General features: G+C 40.3%; 1 protein-coding gene across 2 annotated transcripts in view; it reads right to left on the bottom strand.

The window, feature by feature from the left end:
• Positions 1-350: 350 nt before the first annotated feature.
• The window catches only part of col2a1a (collagen, type II, alpha 1a), a 30,433-nt gene continuing 11,394 nt past the window's right edge, over positions 351-19,389 (bottom strand). For both annotated transcript variants that reach the window (XM_042491526.2, XM_088081976.1), the window contains 30 exons: positions 19,290-19,388; positions 19,132-19,185; positions 17,667-17,765; positions 17,475-17,528; positions 17,322-17,375; positions 17,151-17,204; positions 15,800-15,853; positions 15,261-15,305; positions 14,964-15,062; positions 13,644-13,751; positions 13,437-13,490; positions 13,287-13,340; positions 13,132-13,185; positions 11,528-11,581; positions 11,332-11,439; positions 11,140-11,193; positions 8,231-8,284; positions 7,939-8,100; positions 7,696-7,803; positions 6,638-6,745; positions 6,373-6,426; positions 6,166-6,273; positions 6,015-6,068; positions 5,792-5,899; positions 5,635-5,688; positions 4,929-5,036; positions 4,555-4,843; positions 3,374-3,561; positions 3,005-3,247; positions 351-1,904 (listed from right to left, as the gene is read on the bottom strand). In XM_042491526.2, coding sequence (XP_042347460.1) covers positions 1,758-1,904; positions 3,005-3,247; positions 3,374-3,561; positions 4,555-4,843; positions 4,929-5,036; positions 5,635-5,688; positions 5,792-5,899; positions 6,015-6,068; positions 6,166-6,273; positions 6,373-6,426; positions 6,638-6,745; positions 7,696-7,803; positions 7,939-8,100; positions 8,231-8,284; positions 11,140-11,193; positions 11,332-11,439; positions 11,528-11,581; positions 13,132-13,185; positions 13,287-13,340; positions 13,437-13,490; positions 13,644-13,751; positions 14,964-15,062; positions 15,261-15,305; positions 15,800-15,853; positions 17,151-17,204; positions 17,322-17,375; positions 17,475-17,528; positions 17,667-17,765; positions 19,132-19,185; positions 19,290-19,388 — 2,883 coding nt within the window. In that variant the 3' untranslated portion in view covers positions 351-1,757. The remainder of the gene's footprint in view (positions 1,905-3,004; positions 3,248-3,373; positions 3,562-4,554; positions 4,844-4,928; positions 5,037-5,634; positions 5,689-5,791; positions 5,900-6,014; positions 6,069-6,165; positions 6,274-6,372; positions 6,427-6,637; positions 6,746-7,695; positions 7,804-7,938; positions 8,101-8,230; positions 8,285-11,139; positions 11,194-11,331; positions 11,440-11,527; positions 11,582-13,131; positions 13,186-13,286; positions 13,341-13,436; positions 13,491-13,643; positions 13,752-14,963; positions 15,063-15,260; positions 15,306-15,799; positions 15,854-17,150; positions 17,205-17,321; positions 17,376-17,474; positions 17,529-17,666; positions 17,766-19,131; positions 19,186-19,289; position 19,389) is intronic.

The following is a 19,389-nucleotide window of genomic DNA, read 5'->3' on the forward strand; positions in this document are numbered from 1 at the left end:
GGCTAAAGTTAAGCTTTTATTTCTCAGGACATACCGGAGAGAGACGCAGTAATTCAGATCATCATTACTCTACAAAATACTTGATTCCAGTCAACAAAATGTTCTTTATTTATGCCTATTAGTTCAGACAAACAGGAGCCGTTATCAGGCCCAGCCCCACTCACAACGAATACAGTACTTTAGTTCCTGTTGTTATGAGATTTTCTCATATGAAAACACACACTTGCATCACAGTCTTAAACTTTCACACACACTCACACGCACACTATGCACTCACAGTCAAGAGTAACTGACCTCATGAAATGGAAAAAAAAGTATAATTAAAAAAACATTCAAGCACACATGAATGGTTCTGTTGAGAGAAGAAAAACGTCCCCACGCCATTTCTGTTTTTATTCAAAACTCAATTAAAAATCAGCTTCATTCTTAATTCGGTTTTCCTTTTATTTTCCAATTTACATCAATTAGAAGTGTAACAAAATAAAAACAAAAAAATGATCATAATAAAATTAATTAAAAAAATGTACACGCCCTCACACACACACAGAGACAACCCACCCCGGTTTGTTGTGAGCGTCTGTCCTTGGAGTCCCACGTTCAGCTTTTGGGGCTCCAGAGGAGGCCTCCGCGTATCCCCTGTCTCCCCTGTGTTAACCCGACTGTACCCCTCCTCCAGGGTGGAGTGTGAGTGTGTGGTGTGAGGCTAGTGGGAATTAGGGTTTGGGAGGGGGGGAGGGGGGGACTGAATTACAGAACTCATAGCACCTTCTGAAGAGAGAGCAACCCAAAGCAAAGATGGCCGTTCAGCCCCAGATCCACCTGAAAGCTAAATTCTTGTCAGCTCAGATTTAACATTTTCACTTTGTTTTTCAGAGTGAGGTAGCTTTAAACAATCTGGATGACTACAATAAGAAAAGCGAAACAAATTTCCCTCAGATTCTTTTTTTTTTTTTTTTTAGGTTGAGAACTGGGCCTTCCTCTGATGGGCAGTCAAGGGGTACAGGACATTGAAACATACATCCCGAATGTAACCTCACTTTCCAAAAAGTGTTGGTGTGCATAAAGACACATGTACACACATAATGTGGAAATATATATAAAACCATCTGGTTGTTTATAAACACAGACTTTTACAACAATAGAACCAAGGATTTATAATACACAGTAAAGGTTTCACTCCTGCTCACGATGGACAGGCCTGGAGCACCTGGATCTGATTTTAATGATTTTATTTTTGGTCTACACTGATTCAAAATGCCGTATTTGTGTGTCAGGAGGGAAACAGGGAGGGAGGTGGAGTAGGACTGGGACAGAGGTCGTGCGGCTGTTCTGTAGTGGAAAGGGGGCTTGTCTTACTTACAAAGTAAACCCGTCCAGTCCTACCTCAACTCTGCCCACTCAGGTTAGACAATAAATAAGTGACATCAAGCCATGTTTCTGTTCTCCATAACTTGTTCGCTTGGTCCCCTCTTCCTCCTGGCTCTGACTCATTCCCGTCAACAGTGGGCCATGGGAAACATGACTGGATCTCAGGAAGCGGGTTGACAGAGAATGCAGGTGTGGTGTACAGATATTGCCGGTGCCCTTCAGTGCTAACATCCAGGGAGTACAACTTGGAGAGCACTTCGTTGTGAGAGAAAAACAATTTTCTTTTACAATTTCCAGTCTTCTTTATTGTGGAAGTGTGTGTGTAATGTTTTCATGGTTGAGTTTATTTATTTCCTGTGTTTTTTGGGGGGCCATTGTGATATTCCACTTTACAAGAAGCAGACTGCGCCTACTTCCACTCCAAACTCCTGATCCGCTCCTCCGATGTCCATGGGAGCAATGTCCACGATTGGCAGACGGGAGGTTTTCTGTGTTTTGTACTCAAAGACAGTCTTGCCCCACCGGTCTGTATGTTTCTGTTGGTTGAGAGAACAGAAATGTGTTAACAGCAGTCATACAGCGGTGGAAGACACATTCGGATACTTTATCTAAAGGGTAACGTCTGTATTTTTCAACGTGAACCCTATTTTCCCATGTTTTTGTGTCTAAGTGAATAATGGAGACAGTTTTTCAAACTGGTCCAGCGTTGACTACAAAGTAACGTTAATAGGCAATTGCATACCATCACTTAACGTCCAATAAAAATGCTTGTTTTTGCCACTGACAAGTTCAGATAGATAGACCTTTTGTTTAGCCAGAAACAGCCCTGAAATTGCTATTGCCAAACCCACCACTCTCCATTCGAGTATACTGTGATTTAATCATTATAAAACACGTTTCAATCAAAGTCGACACAATCACCAACCCAACTTTCAGCTCAGTTGAAATAAAACATTTATTCACCAAGCGAGATGTGACTATTGGCCGCCTCTTTACATGCTAAAGTTACTGTTGGTTTGGCGATGGCGATTTCAGGGCTGTTCCCAGTAAAACAAAAAGGTCTATCGCTCATAGGATCCTTTCCATAATATCAGATGGAATATTATATTATATGGACACTCAGAGTCTGTCAGTGGCAAAAACAAACACTTAATCATGTAAATTAACAGAGCGAACATGCCCTGAGTGGTTACATTGCACCCTGCAGTGCGGCTGCCTGCTGCAGTGCTCTTGCTCAACTGGATTCATTTATCAATCAATCACTGCATCAAAACAGGGTCCAGGTTGAAAAATACTGAAGCTACCCTTTTAGTAAAAGTAGCTTTCAAGGCCTTATTGAAGTAGAAGTAAGTATTATCAACAAAATTGACTTAAAGTATTAAACTTAAAAGAACTCATTCTGCAGCAAATTGTTCCCTGTTAGCATTTTATGTTATATCCGATGTTTTTGGATTAATAATGCTGCTGCATTAATAAGTAAAGTACCCATTTGTCGAATTTGCACTTACGTACAGTACTTGGGTAAATGTATCTAGTTAAATTCGCCCACTGGTTATATGATACAATGACAATCATGCATATATGAAACTTGTAGACATATTTCTGCCGTCTCTGTTTTGCAGCTGTGTGCGCTCACCTTGCAGCCGTCCTCCAGCACGCTGTATGTGAAGCGGCTGGTGCCCTCTGCGCGGATCTCCACATCGTTGGAGCCCTGCAGCTTCAGAGCCTTCTTCAGGTTGCCTGTGGCCTGGTCCATGTAGGCGACGCTGTTCTTGCAGTGGTAAGTGAGGTTCTGGGACGCTTCGGTGGACAGAAGCCTCAAGAAGGTCAGCTGGACACTGCCGGCGTTGGCGACAGGGCCGTCCTCAGCGTAGCTGAACTGTACAAGCAAAAGACAGGTAGGAGAATTCATTAGCAGCGTTCTTAAGGATCATTTAATTTTACTTTAATGTCAGCTTTATTGACAAAGACAACATCTTAGTGTTGTTTGTGAAAGTGCACTCACGTGGAATCCTCCATTCATGGTCTCTCCAAACCAGACGTGTTTGCGGTCCTTGCTCTTGCTGGTCCACCAGTTCTTCTTTGGTACCTCGGCGATGCTTGGGGTGACGCAGGTCTCTCCAGTCTCCATGTTACAGAAGACCTTGATGGCGTCGGCTGTACTGCCAATGTTGGGATCCACCCAGTAGGTACCTGGAGAGACGAGAAACGCAGGTTAATACAGCGGACCAAAGTCAGCTTTTATCATATAAATATAAGTTATGTAATGTAAGCATTTTAAGTGACTTATACCCAAAGACAAAGTCATTTATGTATTTCAAATGCTATTTAATAGATTGAATATAGCAGGATTTTAAAGTCAGCATATGGCAAACTGCAGTTATAAACAGAGAACTGACAGCAGCATTGTAGATGCCCTTGAAAAGCTTTTCTTAGTATTTGTATATCAGTATTTGGACATCATGGTTTTTGATTTTTGCTGTATTTTTTGAAAGATAAGAAATAGCAGATCTTTTTCACAGCGGTAATAACATTTCTGTCTTCGTTTTCTGCCTTCTGTCTTTTGTACCAGGAGGAATGACCTTCAGTGTGACATTATTCAGGCAGGGAAACTTTTACACATCCAGTCATTAAATTCAGAGGAAAAGTTCTGAAGGTATTTTAGCAGACTTTCTTTCTGCTTCTGTCTTTTTCTCCTGCAGGTGATGCAGCCGTCCTTATTTCACTAAACCTATGCAAAATTCATCTGAATATTCAGTTAGCCATTATTAAAGCTGCGATCTGAAACTGAGAGCAGCTCTTCGTGTTCTGCTATATATAACATAGAATTAATGGGGCCTACAGTGTTTATCAGTAGATTTTCTTCTTAATTTGTTTCTTCCTTTAGTCACTTTGAGTAATATAGCCATCACTGCCACTGAAAATCTATCTGACATGACTCAGGCAGTTATATGACAGCACCGACAGGCCGCCAAATGAAACGCACTGTTATCTTAAATAAATGTACTGATTTTTTTCTGGGCTTGAACATTATTGGAAACATTAAGAACCATGTCAGTGAACAGCTCGACACAATATATAACATAGATCCAGTCCTATTTAGACATTTTAATTTGGAAATGTTACGTTACATCTTTATGAACATTTTAAGGGCAAAAAACTTTTCGACCTCCGTGCCCTACTTACCGCTCTTCCACTCAGGGTGGCACAGCTTCAGGTCTCTGCAGGTGCGAGCGGGGTTCTTCTGGGTGCCGTCGGGGCTACGCAGGTTCTCGATTTGGCTGTTGAGGGACTTGAGAGTGGAGTCGACCTCCACGTCGTGCTGCCTCAGGGAGCTAGAGGCCTCATCGGCCCTCATGTACCTGAGAGGATCGGGGGACTTCTCAGTCTGACCCAGACCAGCGAAGGCAGACATGTCGATGCCGGGGCCAGGAGGACCAGGAGGGCCAGGGGGTCCAGCGTTACCAGGAGGACCCTAAAGGAGGGCGAAAGCAGGGAATGGATCAGGGCGACATTCAGGTACAAGATGGTAGATTTTATTTTTAGGGTATTTTACGTACAGCAGGACCAGTTTCTCCAGAACGTCCACGAGGTCCAGGGGGTCCAATGGGGCCAGGCTGTCCATTTGCACCGTCTTTGCCAGCAGGTCCAGCGGGTCCAGATGGTCCCTACAGACACAGTAAGTGTTAAAGTCAAAGCTTAACATGTCTGCGATAATCTGAAAAATGACGACATTGAAAGAACTTTGTATTCAAAGTGTAGAGCTGGTTAATGTTTTTAGATCCATCATGCAGTCTGAACATGAAAAAAATCTGATAAAGCATTTTCAAATGTGCGCACGGTTCCTCTCTATTACCCCAATCATCTCCAGACCCTTTGCCTTATTATGCATGAAGATTATTTGTATGGTGACATTTTCCTTCATTTTCCTTATCAGCACATTGCTCAGCTAATCTAGAACAGATACTGAAGTCCATTTCTGATCTCAGCAGGAGTGGTTTCACGAATCGCGGTCCCTCCTGTCTGTCTGTCTCTTTTTCTTGCAGAGGTAATTACAGAATGCCTCGGCTTCCCATCTTATCGCAGCGGTGTGTAATTAAAGCAGGTTGGCCTCTCCTGTCCCCGTCCTCGTCAGGTGATTTGAGAATTACAAAAAGACTAACCTGTGCCCTTCATTACCATCACATATCTCTGGTGTTTAAGCTGTGGGATGAAAATGTAATAAGAGTTTTTCCTCTCTTTTGCTCTTTTGCTCAGTTTTCTCACCTTTGCTCCGCTTGGTCCAGCAGGTCCGGCAGCTCCAGAGTCTCCAGCGGGACCCTGTTAGGACGAGGACAATAACAGATTTAGAAACAGACAGATGAAGGGGAGTGAGATGATAAATGATACTGCAGGGACGGACTATTAAATTGGGATTACTTACAGGGGGTCCAGGAAGACCCTGCAGACCAGTGAAGCCACGGTGACCCTTCTGTCCTCTCTCTCCAGTCTCACCAGCCTCTCCTTTGTCTCCACGTGGTCCTTGGGGTCCCTGGATTAGAGGTTAAATGTGTAATGCATGGCTGCATACGTGTGGCACTTTTAATTACCTTAATCAAATTAAAATAAAAACAAAAATTAATAATGCTGATGATAATAATGCTCACAGCCATTCCTCTAGCTCCAGCGGGTCCAGAAGGTCCTGCAGGTCCTTGAGCACCCTAAAAGAAGAAACAATAATGTGGGTAATTCCTGGAGTTGACATCAAAAATATGGATCAAAGCCTGACACGGTGCTTTCTTCTGTGTTGTTACTTACGCTCTCTCCTCTGTCTCCCTGCTTGCCGAGGGGTCCGACAGGTCCGGGGGCACCGGGGGCACCAGGAGCTCCAGGGGCGCCAGCAGGACCGGTGTTACCTCTCTCTCCCTACAGGAGGACACAAGGAGACGAATCAGTGTAACAACAGTTTCTGCAAACAAGCAGATCTAGTAGATTTGAATGTGAGGTGAGGCGTAAGTGTCTCACCTTGACTCCAGCAGCTCCATCTCTACCAGGAGGTCCATCTGATCCAGGGGTACCCTGACATACAGAAACATATTTTCTGTTGATTTGGCATGTATTTGATTTGAAAGATGAAAATATAAGTATATTGTAAAAGTGTGTGTGTGTGTGTGTGTGTGTGTGTGTGTGTGTGTGTGTGTGTGTGTGTAATTTCTGTTATTGTTTCTGCAGCCGTAAAAGTGACACACAACTGGTGTCCTCATGTGATTTAGAGCATTTTGTTACTGACCTCTCTTCCAGTCTCTCCTGCAGGTCCAGTAAGTCCAGGGGGTCCCACAGGTCCAGGAGGTCCACGGTCGCCAGATGGACCAGAACTTCCCTGTTTACCAGGCTCTCCCTAAACACAGAGGAAATATTACGATTACATTTCGATAGTCTTTGACATTGAAAGAAGACGGAATGATCAGTATTTTGAATCTGTTCGCTCTGTAAAGGATAATGCACAGCCCGCAGGTCATTATTGCAGAATGAACCCTGACACGTTGATGCAGGACCGTGACACAAATTCATTTTACATAAAATATTGATTTTAAGAATTATTTTTAAAATAGATTTTTCTAAGCATCTATGACAGTATTACCAACTTGGTGAACTTGCTAGATTTAAAAACTTTTAAGACTCTTTCAGCAACATTTTTCTAAAAAGCAACAAAGTCAGACCATTAGGGAAAAAAGTGAAAAAACATATTGTTTTATAATATATTGCCATGCATGCTGCTCAGAATAATTATGGTCCATGGTCCTCTGGACCAGATGTCACGTGCTGTGGGAATTAAATTTGAGTTTCCAAGGTTACGCTGATGCTGTCGCTCTCTGGATTGAAAGTGCGATAAAAGTGGTGCTCTTTTGTGTCAGTACCATAGCTCTCATTCATATATTTTGAAGATTTTTCTGTTGAATCTAAAGCAACGTTTTAATGCTTCCATTACTGCGCTACAGCATCACCAATACGCAAATGAGCTTTTAGTGTTATCTGGTGACTTTTAGCAACTTTTGGAGCGAGTTTTAGCTACAGTCATTGGAAAAGAGTCGGCAATGTTGGTCTACAATCAGAACCGCATCCACAGCAACAGTCTATTTTTTATAGCGTTGGTCATAAATAACAGACTGCAGATTGCCATAATTGACCAATCAGAACTGAGTATTCAACAAAACTGTAAAATAAACAAGTCTAAGGCATCTAATCTAAGACAAATTTCGGTAATATGAAGGCCCATTCGACACTATTGTGTGAATATGTAAAATTGTCTGGGTTTAATCTGGCCTCTAGATCGATGAAAGCACTTACAGATGGTCCGGGGAGACCAGGGAAACCTCTCTCTCCACGCTGACCAGGCAAACCAACAATACCGCGAGATCCAGCCAGACCCTGAGGACCTGAGGGCCCATCAGCACCCTACACAGTGAGGAAAGACAAGTCATCATGAAATGTTCTTATTTAGTTGTAGTTGCCGTTTTCATTAAGTTTAATTGAGTCTGGATGTTGTCTCTGGTGCTTCTGTGTTCTTGTGAGGAAGGAAATCAAACTCACAGGTGGTCCATCCTCTCCAGGCTCTCCCTTCTCTCCCTGTTGGCCAGGAGGTCCACGAAGTCCAGCGTCTCCCTGTCTTCCTGGGAGTCCGCCATCACCACGAGCACCCTTAGGTCCGTCTTTACCAGCAGGACCAGCAGGGCCAGCAGAGCCAGGGTTACCCTGTGAAGAGGAGAGAAGGAATTTTAGTGGGTAAGAGCAGAAATACTCTGAATCATGGACACAAAACATTTAAGATTGACTCAGCAAATTAATTTCCACTCTAAGAATTTGTTATTAATGCAACACTCACATTAGGGCCAGGAGGTCCAACTCTGCCAGCAGCACCAGGGAAACCAGTAGCACCCTGTCAAAGAGAAAAGAGTTCAGTGAGCATAAACATACCCAACCTGTTGACCTGTTGACTCAGGTATATTAGGATGTTATGAGATTAGCATGAAGGATCCAGTAAATATAAATCATCTCAGTTCACATTGGTCTAATCTAAGATCTTAAATCTCTGTATGAGACTAAATCAAAGTAAATACAAACAACCTTTAAGGTTCAGTGAATGCACAGAAATACAATTTAAAGCTGGAGTGTGGGACTTTTGTCTCCCCCCTCTGGCAGTGGGAGTTACTACACAAACACTGTCAACGCACGCTCATGATGTCCGCAAGTGAGCTCACCGCATGTCCCCCGCCCACAGGAGCGCTCTCTTCCCATACAAATGGTGATCTGTGTTCATCCTCGCCTTAGATTCCTACCTCGAAATGCTAAATTTACTTTTTTTTATCTGGAGCATACAATCTAAAATTTTTGAATTTTTTTTTTTTTTTATGCTTTTTACAAATATCCGCCATAGCTTCTGCTGTACTTCTAGCTGATGCTTTGTGGCTATGGTCCCTTCCTCTTCTTTCACTCTTTTGCTCTGGCTGGTTGATGTAAAACAACACTTTAGTGAACCAGTTCAGGAAAGTCGCCGCAGACACTAGATAAAGCTTTCTCTGGCAGCGATAACCAGCATTGTCTCTGTCAACTCAGGCTTGAAAGTAATGGAGGCTCATTTATTTGCAAAAGTCCCACACACTAGCTTTAAAAGAGCAGAATTTTGACATGTCAAAGTAGGAAAAGCACCAGTGTGAATAATAACAATAAATGTGATATTGTGGTTGCTGACTCACTGTCACACTGCCATGGTTTTTTGGAGCCGTCGCTAATGTTATTGTTATAACACTGGGTTTTTTCCTGCTATGAGAAGTCAAAATGTCTGTGGAAAATGCCTGTTTTGCTGCAAATAAAAAAGGCTGGAGCTAACTGTACAGTTCTCCTTGCGTGTATTTTTCTGACATCATCATATTTTTTTCCTTTTTATGCAAGGATATTATTTTTATGATATTATTTGAGAGCTTCAGCGAGTCAGAAACTGTTGCTACAATGAACAGTGTGTGATATCAGGTCGTACGAATTAATCTGACCTGACTGGAATCATCGGCATATCTGCTTCCTACAGTTAGAGCTCATTTCAGCACAAGTTAGGAAGGCTAGCTCTATTAATATTTTAAGTAGAACAAAGTAGAATTAAAAAAATATATAAATTTGTCTATGTTGACTTTACTGACAACAATTTGATTTTCTCTGTTATTATATCCAACTTAAATGTTCCTGATAAAATGTATGTTGCGTTTTGCCTGTATATGTTAATATGTTCCTTTAGGGCTGATGATTATTTCTATCATCAGTTAATCTCCAGATTATTCTCTCTATTCTCCATCAACTGCTAAATATCAGAAAATAGTAGAAAAATGTTTGGAACGATTTTCTAAAGCCCAAGTTCAAATGAATTTTTTTGTCTGGCCAATAGTCCAATACCCAAAAATATGGATTAACGTTCACATAAGACAAAGAAAAACTCATCACCACTGAGAAGTTGGAATGAGAGAATTAATGAATGTTTGAAATCCTAACTTTAAAAATGATTTAAATGATTGTCGCATTATCAGAATATTTGGCGATTAATTGTCCGTCGGTTGGCTCATCTCTACCCTGCAGTCCTTATCTATTAAATCAGTCAATAAATTAATGAGTGAATCAGTAATAGAGTCAATCAAGGTCCAGAGCTTTGAAGTGAACGGTGTATGTCCTGTAATGAAGTCTGTATCTACATGCAGCAGAAGTAGTGTGCGATGGATTGTTCAAAACGAGTCTGTTCATAACTGGCTGATTGCTATGCCTCCAGTATTGGTGCTTTAAGCTTTCTACATAAAACAACTTTACACTAGACTCTGCGTTTCCTTTGGTCCTGAGCAATACACCTGCCATGACATATTTGCATCCCCTAGCTAAATTATATATGTTATTGTTAACAGCTAGTAATTTTCAGGAATGTAAGCATTCATTCCAAACGTTACAGCACTGATGTTGGAAATGTTTGAGTTTGCTACTCTCTAACATGCACAGTCTCTCTTTCTTCATCTGTCCTTGAATGCACTGAAATGAAAGACGGAGAGCGAACTGTACCCAGCGTGCCATTCAGTGTTGTAAAAGGTAATAGGGGTCCCACTCTCTCTCAGTACAGTACAAAATGTGTACATAATGCACTAAAATAGTGGTGCAGGAATGACAATTTTTTGTAGGTCAACCTGGAAGTTAAAATCGCCCAGGTTCCCTTCTCAAAAAGCCAATGGTATTTTTCCATTAGGTTTTAGCGAAGTGCAGAAAATCAGCCCTGTGGCAAACAAAAGTTTTATACTTAAGTTTTATACACGTCATGTTCAGCAAGATGATCTTTACAAATGAACACCACTTTAATGATTTTTGAAATGCAAATACAGTGGCCAGAGATAAAAAGCTAATGTTAGGTTATAAACCAACTACAACATGGTTGCATGACCACAACGAGTCTATAAAGGTCGTTTTCAGCGTGATGACGTTTTGTGGTCTCATTTAGCCACTTGTTAGTACTTGCCTTTTTTTAGGACACTTATTGACTTTCACGAGTGGGGTATTTACAGACATCTTTTTTATCATAAAACACAGACCTTATTTCAGGCAACAGAAAACCCACTCAAAGAAAACATTGACTTTCAGACAAGGGAACCGGAAGAGCAAACTTTCACTCATTTCCGAGTTTTATATATGACAATATGACCTGTTATCGAGGAAGTCGAAGGAGAGACAAAAAGAGGCTACTTCCAGTTCAGTTAGATAAGAGGTACTTACAGGAGCTCCCTGAGCACCACGTGCTCCTTTAGGTCCAGACACACCAGTAGGTCCCTGAAAAAGAACAACAATTAATGTTGATATTACACTACAGCGACTTTAAAGCATCGTAAAGATGCAGAAATGTGATCTAAGACGTATAGATCAGCTTCCAGGACTTTTATTTATGAAATTAAGAATAAAAGTACCCACCACAGGTCCAGGAGCTCCAGATGGTCCCTGAGGTCCAGGGGCACCAGCTTCTCCCTTCTGTCCAGACTCACCAAGCTCTCCCTTAGCACCAGGCTGACCATCTGCACCCTGGAGATTTTAAACACAGCAGTAATGTTATTATATGAAAAACATTTTATCATATCAGTTACTTCACATCTGTGGTGACTTTACTTACAGGAGGTCCAGCAAAACCAGCAGGCCCAGGAGGACCGACCTCACCACGGTCACCCTGCAGGAGGACAGAAGAGACAGTTAGGGTGAGATATTGATGATGTCTTTTTTTTTTTTTTTTACTTTTAAACTATGTTTATGGTTTTGGTTCATTTAGAAAAACAGATTTGAACACATTATGTTGTATTAGATGCGTTTTTCACTATGCAATTCTATCTGCCACTGAAAATAAAGGCTTGTTTAAAGGCCCAAATGAAGTGCGTCAACCATTGTGCAACCAAAACAGGAAGAGGAGAGTGCTTTTGTTCTCCAATCAGTAGCTAGGGATGGGTAATATGATGGTTTATATCATGTAATGGTAGAAATGTGGCTACCGTAAGAGATTTGGCTAAACCATTTCTGCTGTGTTAGCTGAGTTTGTTACTGTGTTAGCAGATCAGGGTTGGACTCTCGACGAGAGCTCATTATTCTTGTGAATTCAGTTGCCTCGCAGGCTAACTTGATGTGGGCAGATGTTGAGGAGTGAAGTTGTTGATACAGAAAAATGTAACTCTTGAAGTCAGTGTTCTCGGGGACCTTAAAGCTTCCATTGTGAAAGAATTTTATTTTTGTGTCTGCAGTTTTTATTGGTATGGAAGTTCTAAATACAGAAGAAGATAATTAATTTGCATGAAGAATGGTTAAATGATGGCCATTTCTCAATGTAGTTTGCAGAACAATCACCGTACCGTGATATCATACCATATAAATCAGGATAGAGAAGTTTCACTGACTATCACCAGTAGTGGAAATGGTCAATAGTGGAATAGCTAAAGTTGCTGTGAATTCTGGTAGTTTCTCGGCTCAGAGGAAAACAGAAAGCGGTCTGGTTGTCTTTTTTGCGACAGTGGCACCAACAAAATTGGAAACTCTTAAGATGTCAAAAGTTGAAAAGTTGTCTGCTTCCACTTTAAACATAAATGCTAATTACAGAGGGAGAAATTAAATGATAAAATAGGTCTTTTTATAATCCTCAACTTCATCAGTCTTAGTAAGGAAGTCAGTTCTTCTGTTCCTAATTCAAAACTATAAATGGAAACATCTTTAAGAGGGAGTCAGATTCTCTGATCAGTCCAACTTGAGTTTATTATTTACTTGCAAAGTCTCTATGTATCTACTGTATAAATTAATCTTAGTGATTCCTCCTATTGTGTTGTGTAATATCAGGGTAAAGGATACCACCCAATTTGAGACTTGATTAGAGAAGACCAATCACACGATGCTCTTTACACCAGTTTCTACAGGGAACCTTTAGGAGCAAGTTTTTTTTGTTTAAATTGAGAAGAGTCCTCAATATTTCATTCCCAGCTTAATATTACTTTTTTGGAATCAACTTTTTGTCTTTGTTTTAGATATTTAAAATCCCTAAATTGGTGGTAAGCTTATACAGCTGTCTCTAATTTTAATAAGTCTTTTACTAGCCCTTTTGGGTTTTTTTTCATCCCACTTGTGCATTTTCTTATGTTAAGGTATGTTTTGCATTTGTTTTATTTTGTCATATGCACACATAAAGAGTGCAGCAACAGTTCCTGCACACTGTGTGCACATAACACAAAAAGAGGTACTTACAGGAGCACCACGAGAACCAGGAGCACCAGTAACACCAGTGGGTCCAGTCTCACCCTGGAAAGGAAAAAATAAGTCAGTCAAACCAGCCAAAATAATTCAGCCCAACTGATAACACTTTCATTTAATAATCCAGAGGGCAATGCTGGTATTCTTACCTTGGCGCCATTGGGTCCAGCTGGGCCAGGAGGACCAATGGGACCAGTCAGACCCTGAGAACAGAAACGTTCAGGTGTCACTAAATGTTTTAGGTTACTTTACTTGATGACTGTTAAAAAAAAGAGACAAAGGATTTATTTTGTACTCACTCTACTACCGTCCTTTCCAGGAGCTCCCTCAAGTCCTTTGGCTCCGTTGTCACCCTGCGGAAGAAAACTGCGTGTTAATCATACGTGAAACTACAACATTACATTTGCTCTTTTATACTCTACGTACCATTTAAGTAAAAACAAAGAAACAAAAAACATTATGGTAGAACTCCATATGGACAATTTCTGACTAAATCTGTTACTCACTCTGTCTCCCTTGGGTCCTGGGATACCACCGACTCCTCTCTCTCCGGGCATACCCTGCAGGCCGGGGGGTCCCTGGGATCCAGGAGCGCCAGCTGGTCCAATGGCTCCCTGAATTACAAATAGGAGATAACTTGTCAGTAAAATTAGTGGATGTCTCCGAGATTTCTGTTAACTAATTGAGGTTGAGTCTGGACTTTGGTGTGGATGCCTGACTTGAGAGCTGGTTCAGGTCAGGTTTGGGCTACTTGACACGGTGCTTCATGCTTTCCTTCCTAGTTAAGATCCACTTTATTGCTATGTTGTCTTTCGCTTTGTTGTCAAAATGACAAAAGGAAACGTGCATGTTTCAGAGCACGGATTTCTTTACATTAACTGCATGTTAATAGTACAAAACAGAATCAGGGCAGGTTTGGTTACTACTCTCTTGTACTCAAGTCACACAGAAATATGCAGCTTGAGCCATGCGCTAGTGTGGATATGCTGGTACTTACACGTTATCGTATAAATGTTGTAAAAACCCTTAAATATATTCTAATAAAGTTTTATCATTCATCTAAAATATGCCATCATTTCTTAGAAAATGAGGACTTGACTAAGGCTGCACATTAATGTTCAACACTGAGAAATGAAAAGAGCAGAGGGTCTTCAATTCTTCAATATATATTCATTTTTAAGAATAGTTTGACTTTTTGGGAAATATGTTTCTGTGTTTTCTTGTTGAGGATAAGATGAGAAGGTTGACATCACTCTTATGTCTGTGCCTTGCTCTGTCGAAATATTAAAAAAAAACAACTTCCTGAAGTAATGTTGTCACTGTCAGGTTGCCAGGCAACCAGCAAAAATTCAGTCAGTTTGTGCACTCTCTCTTAAAGGGATCTGCAGCCAGCCAGCCGAAATCCTGAGTGGCTCAAGAAATATTAATAATCATCCTGTTTGCTCTTTTCAAAGAAATTATCCTGGAGCAAAATTGAGGTGTAATTCAAACTTTTTGAACTTATTTTCTCTCGAAAGATTAAGTCTTGATGCAGAAAAGTCAATAATCTGAAATTTAAAACCCAATTCTCAACATTATATCACCTGTTACAATTCTGTAAGACTTGCCTGTATGTTTCTTACAGCTGAAGCAACAGGATGTCGAAACTTAATGGACATAAAACACGTGCTTCAAGTTTAAGTTCCAAGTTGAGAAACGTTTTATAATTGTAGCGTAAGGTGCAGAGAAACCCCCACCCCCTACAAGAAGTCCAGTATGATAAAACAGGCTTTATGCATCTATTGATATGTTTTTGTGGAATCACAAACAAAAAGTGGTGCACTGACCTTGGGTCCATCACTTCCAGGTGTCCCAGGAAGTCCACGAGGTCCCTGCAGACCCTGAGCTCCAGCACCACCCCTCTCACCAGGGAAACCACGTTCACCCTGTTAGGAGACAAAGACACTGAATCAAAAGGAGAACAAGAAATGCAAAAAAAAAAACTCTCAGGTATGTGATGTGAGGATTGTTTCTTGGGTTCCAAAAAAGTTGTGATCTTCATATATGAGACCAACAATGTGGATGATGGGTGGGGTTAGGTATGAACTATGGCGATGTGTATATTTACTGAAAATGAAACTCACTCTGGGTCCAACAGCACCAGGAGCTCCGCCCTCTCCAGGAACACCCTGCAGAGAGGAAAGACACGTTTTACTCCTGTTTTATGAAGTGATTACACACATTTGAACTTCTGTTGAGCTTTCATTGTTAGTGCCAATATGAAAAGCTTAGACGATTAATCTTACGGCTTAATATAACTTCAACTCAAAATATTGCAATGTAATCAAAGTCATTTGTGTGGATTCAAAAGCAATTCAGCAGTAAGGAACGAGACTTTAACAGAGCTGCACTGTAGAGGGGTATTAATGACCTGCGCAGAAGAAAATGTATTTTCATCTTTGAGTATTTTTTAATGATTATCTTGAAAACACTGTGCAGAAATCAAATGCAAAGATATCTTAACTGACTCCTACATCTGTTTTTTTTTTCAGGAGTGGCTTGTATACTTGGTTAGTTGTATACAAGCTGTAGGATACTTTTAGTTTATGTCCAGGAACAACAACAATAGATGTACATATGCAACAAATTTAGAGTAACAGGCTCATTGGCTAGTTTCACTCACCTGGTCTCCAGGTTTTCCAGCCTCTCCTGGGGCACCAGATGGTCCAGGCAGACCCTGTCCAACAGCAAAGGGATTAATTATTTGATGTTTTTAAATAAAGACAGTCATTACCTACAGGTCTGCTGTTTCCCTGACAGGTTGGGTAGAAATGGATTACATGTAATCAGGATTACCAAATCAGATAACAAAAAATAATTAACTACAATCTGACCAAATTACATTTTTAAAATGTTTATATCTGATAACATTTTTTATTACATCTTTAAAATATGGTGATTTTATAACTAAACACCTCTAACATGAGTGGTGTAAGCAAAATGCATTTTATTTGCACTGAAAAAAATTGAGATGTTTAAAGAGAAAACATATTTGTGGAACTAATATATTTGTGGCTGCATCATTTTTTTTCAAGTGCAGTACTTAAATGTTTGATTTTTGAAGTAATTCAAAAGTATTTAGATTAGACTACTTTTTTTCTCCGTAATCTGTTGGATTATGTAACTAATCGCTAAAATGGCCACATAATTTATATTTAGTCACTCAGACTACATTTCACATATAACCTCACAAAAAAGCAAGAAAGTACATTGAAATTAATTTTAAAAAGAGTAAAAATAAAATGAATTCGATCCCTTTAATAAACAGATTGACAGTACCAGTACATTTATACACTGAAATATACACGTGATAGGAAAAATGTAATTACAGTTAAATATGGCCCCACTCCTCAGTCGAGCAAATTTTTTCCTATTTCATTTTATGTTGTGCTACTTTGTAACAGGTATTTTTTCAGTTTGGCTTTGCAATGTATATTTTAAGAAACTTAGATTTGGCTAGGTTCTTGATTCAGCTTTAAATGTTAGTCTTAAGAACATGTGCATTTGTCCTTCTAGTAAAAACATGAAAGGACTTAAAGACTTTTATTTTGCCACTTTAAAGACATTTGCACCCTGAATTGGTGAATAGAAAAAAGACACAAATTGGTGAATAAAAGTTCACCAGAATGCAGGAACTTTAAGTGACTGGTGCTCAACATTTCCTGCCTAAGGACCCCCAAACCCCCTGTTTCATGTGTCCCCCCAAGGTTGAAATGAAACGAACGCCCTGACTAAAAGAATAACTGTATTATTGTCTGGCAGACAGTTTTAATCCATTTGAAGTTTAATGTGATATTGAGTGGCTGTAGCCAATTTTGGATATAAGTCCACAAACTTTCAACATACAGACAACAAAAAACAAAATGCAACTGGTTTTCCTCTTAATCATCACAAAATATGAATCATACTAATATGATACAGATTTTTTGTTTTGTTTTCCAGACTGTTGTATCTGGGATTTGATGTTAACTCACCTGGAAGCCAGAGGGTCCAGGCTGTCCTTGCTCTCCTCTCTCTCCAGCGGGTCCCTATGATCAGCACAAACACAGGTAATGATCAGTCAGGGGAACAAAGAGCAGGTAAAAAACTGTCAGCTGAGCATGTAAGCAATGTCTCTCAACATGTAATTACACTGAAATACTCACAGCGGGGCCAGGAGGTCCAGAAGAACCAGTCTCACCATCTTTTCCAGGCAGACCCTGTTCAGAGCGGAGGATTTAAATTACTGAAACTGATCTGGAGACGGAAAATGATGCATCCACTTTTGAGTAAAATATTTATGCACAAAATGTACTCACTCTCAGACCAGGACGTCCCACAAGACCCTTCTCTCCTGGCTTTCCAGCTTCACCCTGTTGAGGAGAAATCGCAGTTAATGATCTACTTTAAGTCTCTTCAATGCTTCAAGGTAAAAAACAAACAGCTGTAGTACTGGTGGTGATAGTTGGCTGCTGTATTATTGATTTGTCTATACTCCTTAAAAAACTCACGTTGGCTCCCTTTGGTCCAGGGAATCCCATCACTCCAGGCTGTCCGCGGGCTCCCTGAGGACCAGGTGGACCGGGGCGACCATCCTCACCAGCGGCACCCTGTCAAAGGCACAAGGTGAGAAGTCAGTACTGAATCAACCCAGAGACAACAGATAAAATTATGGAAACTTGTATGTGTTCACTGTGCATGCTCACATACATTAAGATTTTTATACTAGTTGTCCACTGAGCACGTCCTACGACAAGTTTACTAAAATATGCAAAGGAACTGACTCTCTGATGTACTGTGCCGCCTAGATGATGTTTTTCGTATCAACTCATTGCTGCTGTAACTGATGTTCATGCATCGGATCCTTTTATAAAAAAGTGCACATCTATGTTATATTTATATTTATTGATTTATGTATTTATCATGGACGTACAGTATCTGTATAAGTAAAAGGTGTATGTACATTATTATTATTTATTTGTTTTTATAATAATTTTTTCATCATCATCTTATTTAATTTAATCCTTTACCTATTTCTTTTCCTTTCTAAATTTTATTGTTTGATGATTTGCCTAATTTCAGTGTGCTTTGCTTCTGGGTACACACTTCGTCCCAGCGTAGATAGGGAGGGATAGGTTTGCACGTGTGGATGCAAAACTCCTTAAATAAAGTTATATAAAAAAAGATTATTAAACTGGTGTGCACAAGAATGGGCATCAATATCAGGCTTTCATCTTAGAGCATGTGGTGAATTAAAGGTTGTCTTTGATATTTCTTGAGTTTGTGAGCACCTGGGAGGCAGTTTTTTTAAAAATCATATTTCAGGTGTTTATTATATGTTTATTTGAAATATATGCTGCTAGAAAGACACTTTTCTGTGTCATCTGCTTAATGTTTGAATTTCAAGTCTTTAACCACGGCAGTAAATGTGTAAACCACATTCTCATTTTTTGTTGATTTTGCTGCTTTGTAAATATGAATCAATCAGTCCCTCTAGGATTTCACAGGCTTTTTTTGGGATTATTTCAGTCCAGAATTCCTGATTTTATGGCAGATTTTCTTAAACATTGCAAGATGAGTTGCAGTGTTTTTAGGTCTTTGCAATAAATTTCTGGAGCAAGTGAAAATTGTTGAAATAGTTGTGATTTTTGTATAATTCATTAAAAATTGAAGGCAACTTGTTAAGTAAGTTTGTTATATATACTACACTAATGTTACCACTAACCCATCGTGTTTAATCTAACTACCCTTGATTCTCACAGCACAAAACTACAACAGGTCAAAATTGCAGAAAAGGTTGCACAGATTTCGTGGGGATTGGTTTAATTTGTTGTGACTGCGACAGCCCAATATCCTTCAAGGATTGATAAACTGATAAACTGCTCCTATTGCTGTTTTTCATTTTTCTTCTTTAAACACTGCAACCTTTTAGAAGCATGACAGGAGGTGACATCAAAGGACTTATTTTGTACTCACAGCAGGTCCAACTTTGCCTTGAGGACCAGCATCTCCAGGACGACCAGTAAGACCCTGTGAAAGGCACACAACATCATCAACATAACGTCAATCGCATCAAACCGAACACCACCTGGTTTGAGACGTGTGAGCAACACTGTGTGACTGTTCTGACTCACTCTGGCTCCGGGGAGGCCGGACTCTCCTGTGCGTCCAGGGTCTCCTTGAGCACCTTTGGGCCCAGCAGCACCAGGAGCACCACGCTCACCAGGAACTCCC

Source organism: Plectropomus leopardus, chromosome 9, assembly GCF_026936395.1.
Source record: "Plectropomus leopardus strain MGB_pleo_1.0 chromosome 9, ASM2693639v1, whole genome shotgun sequence".
NCBI classification, from domain to species: Eukaryota; Metazoa; Chordata; class Actinopteri; order Perciformes; family Serranidae; genus Plectropomus; species Plectropomus leopardus.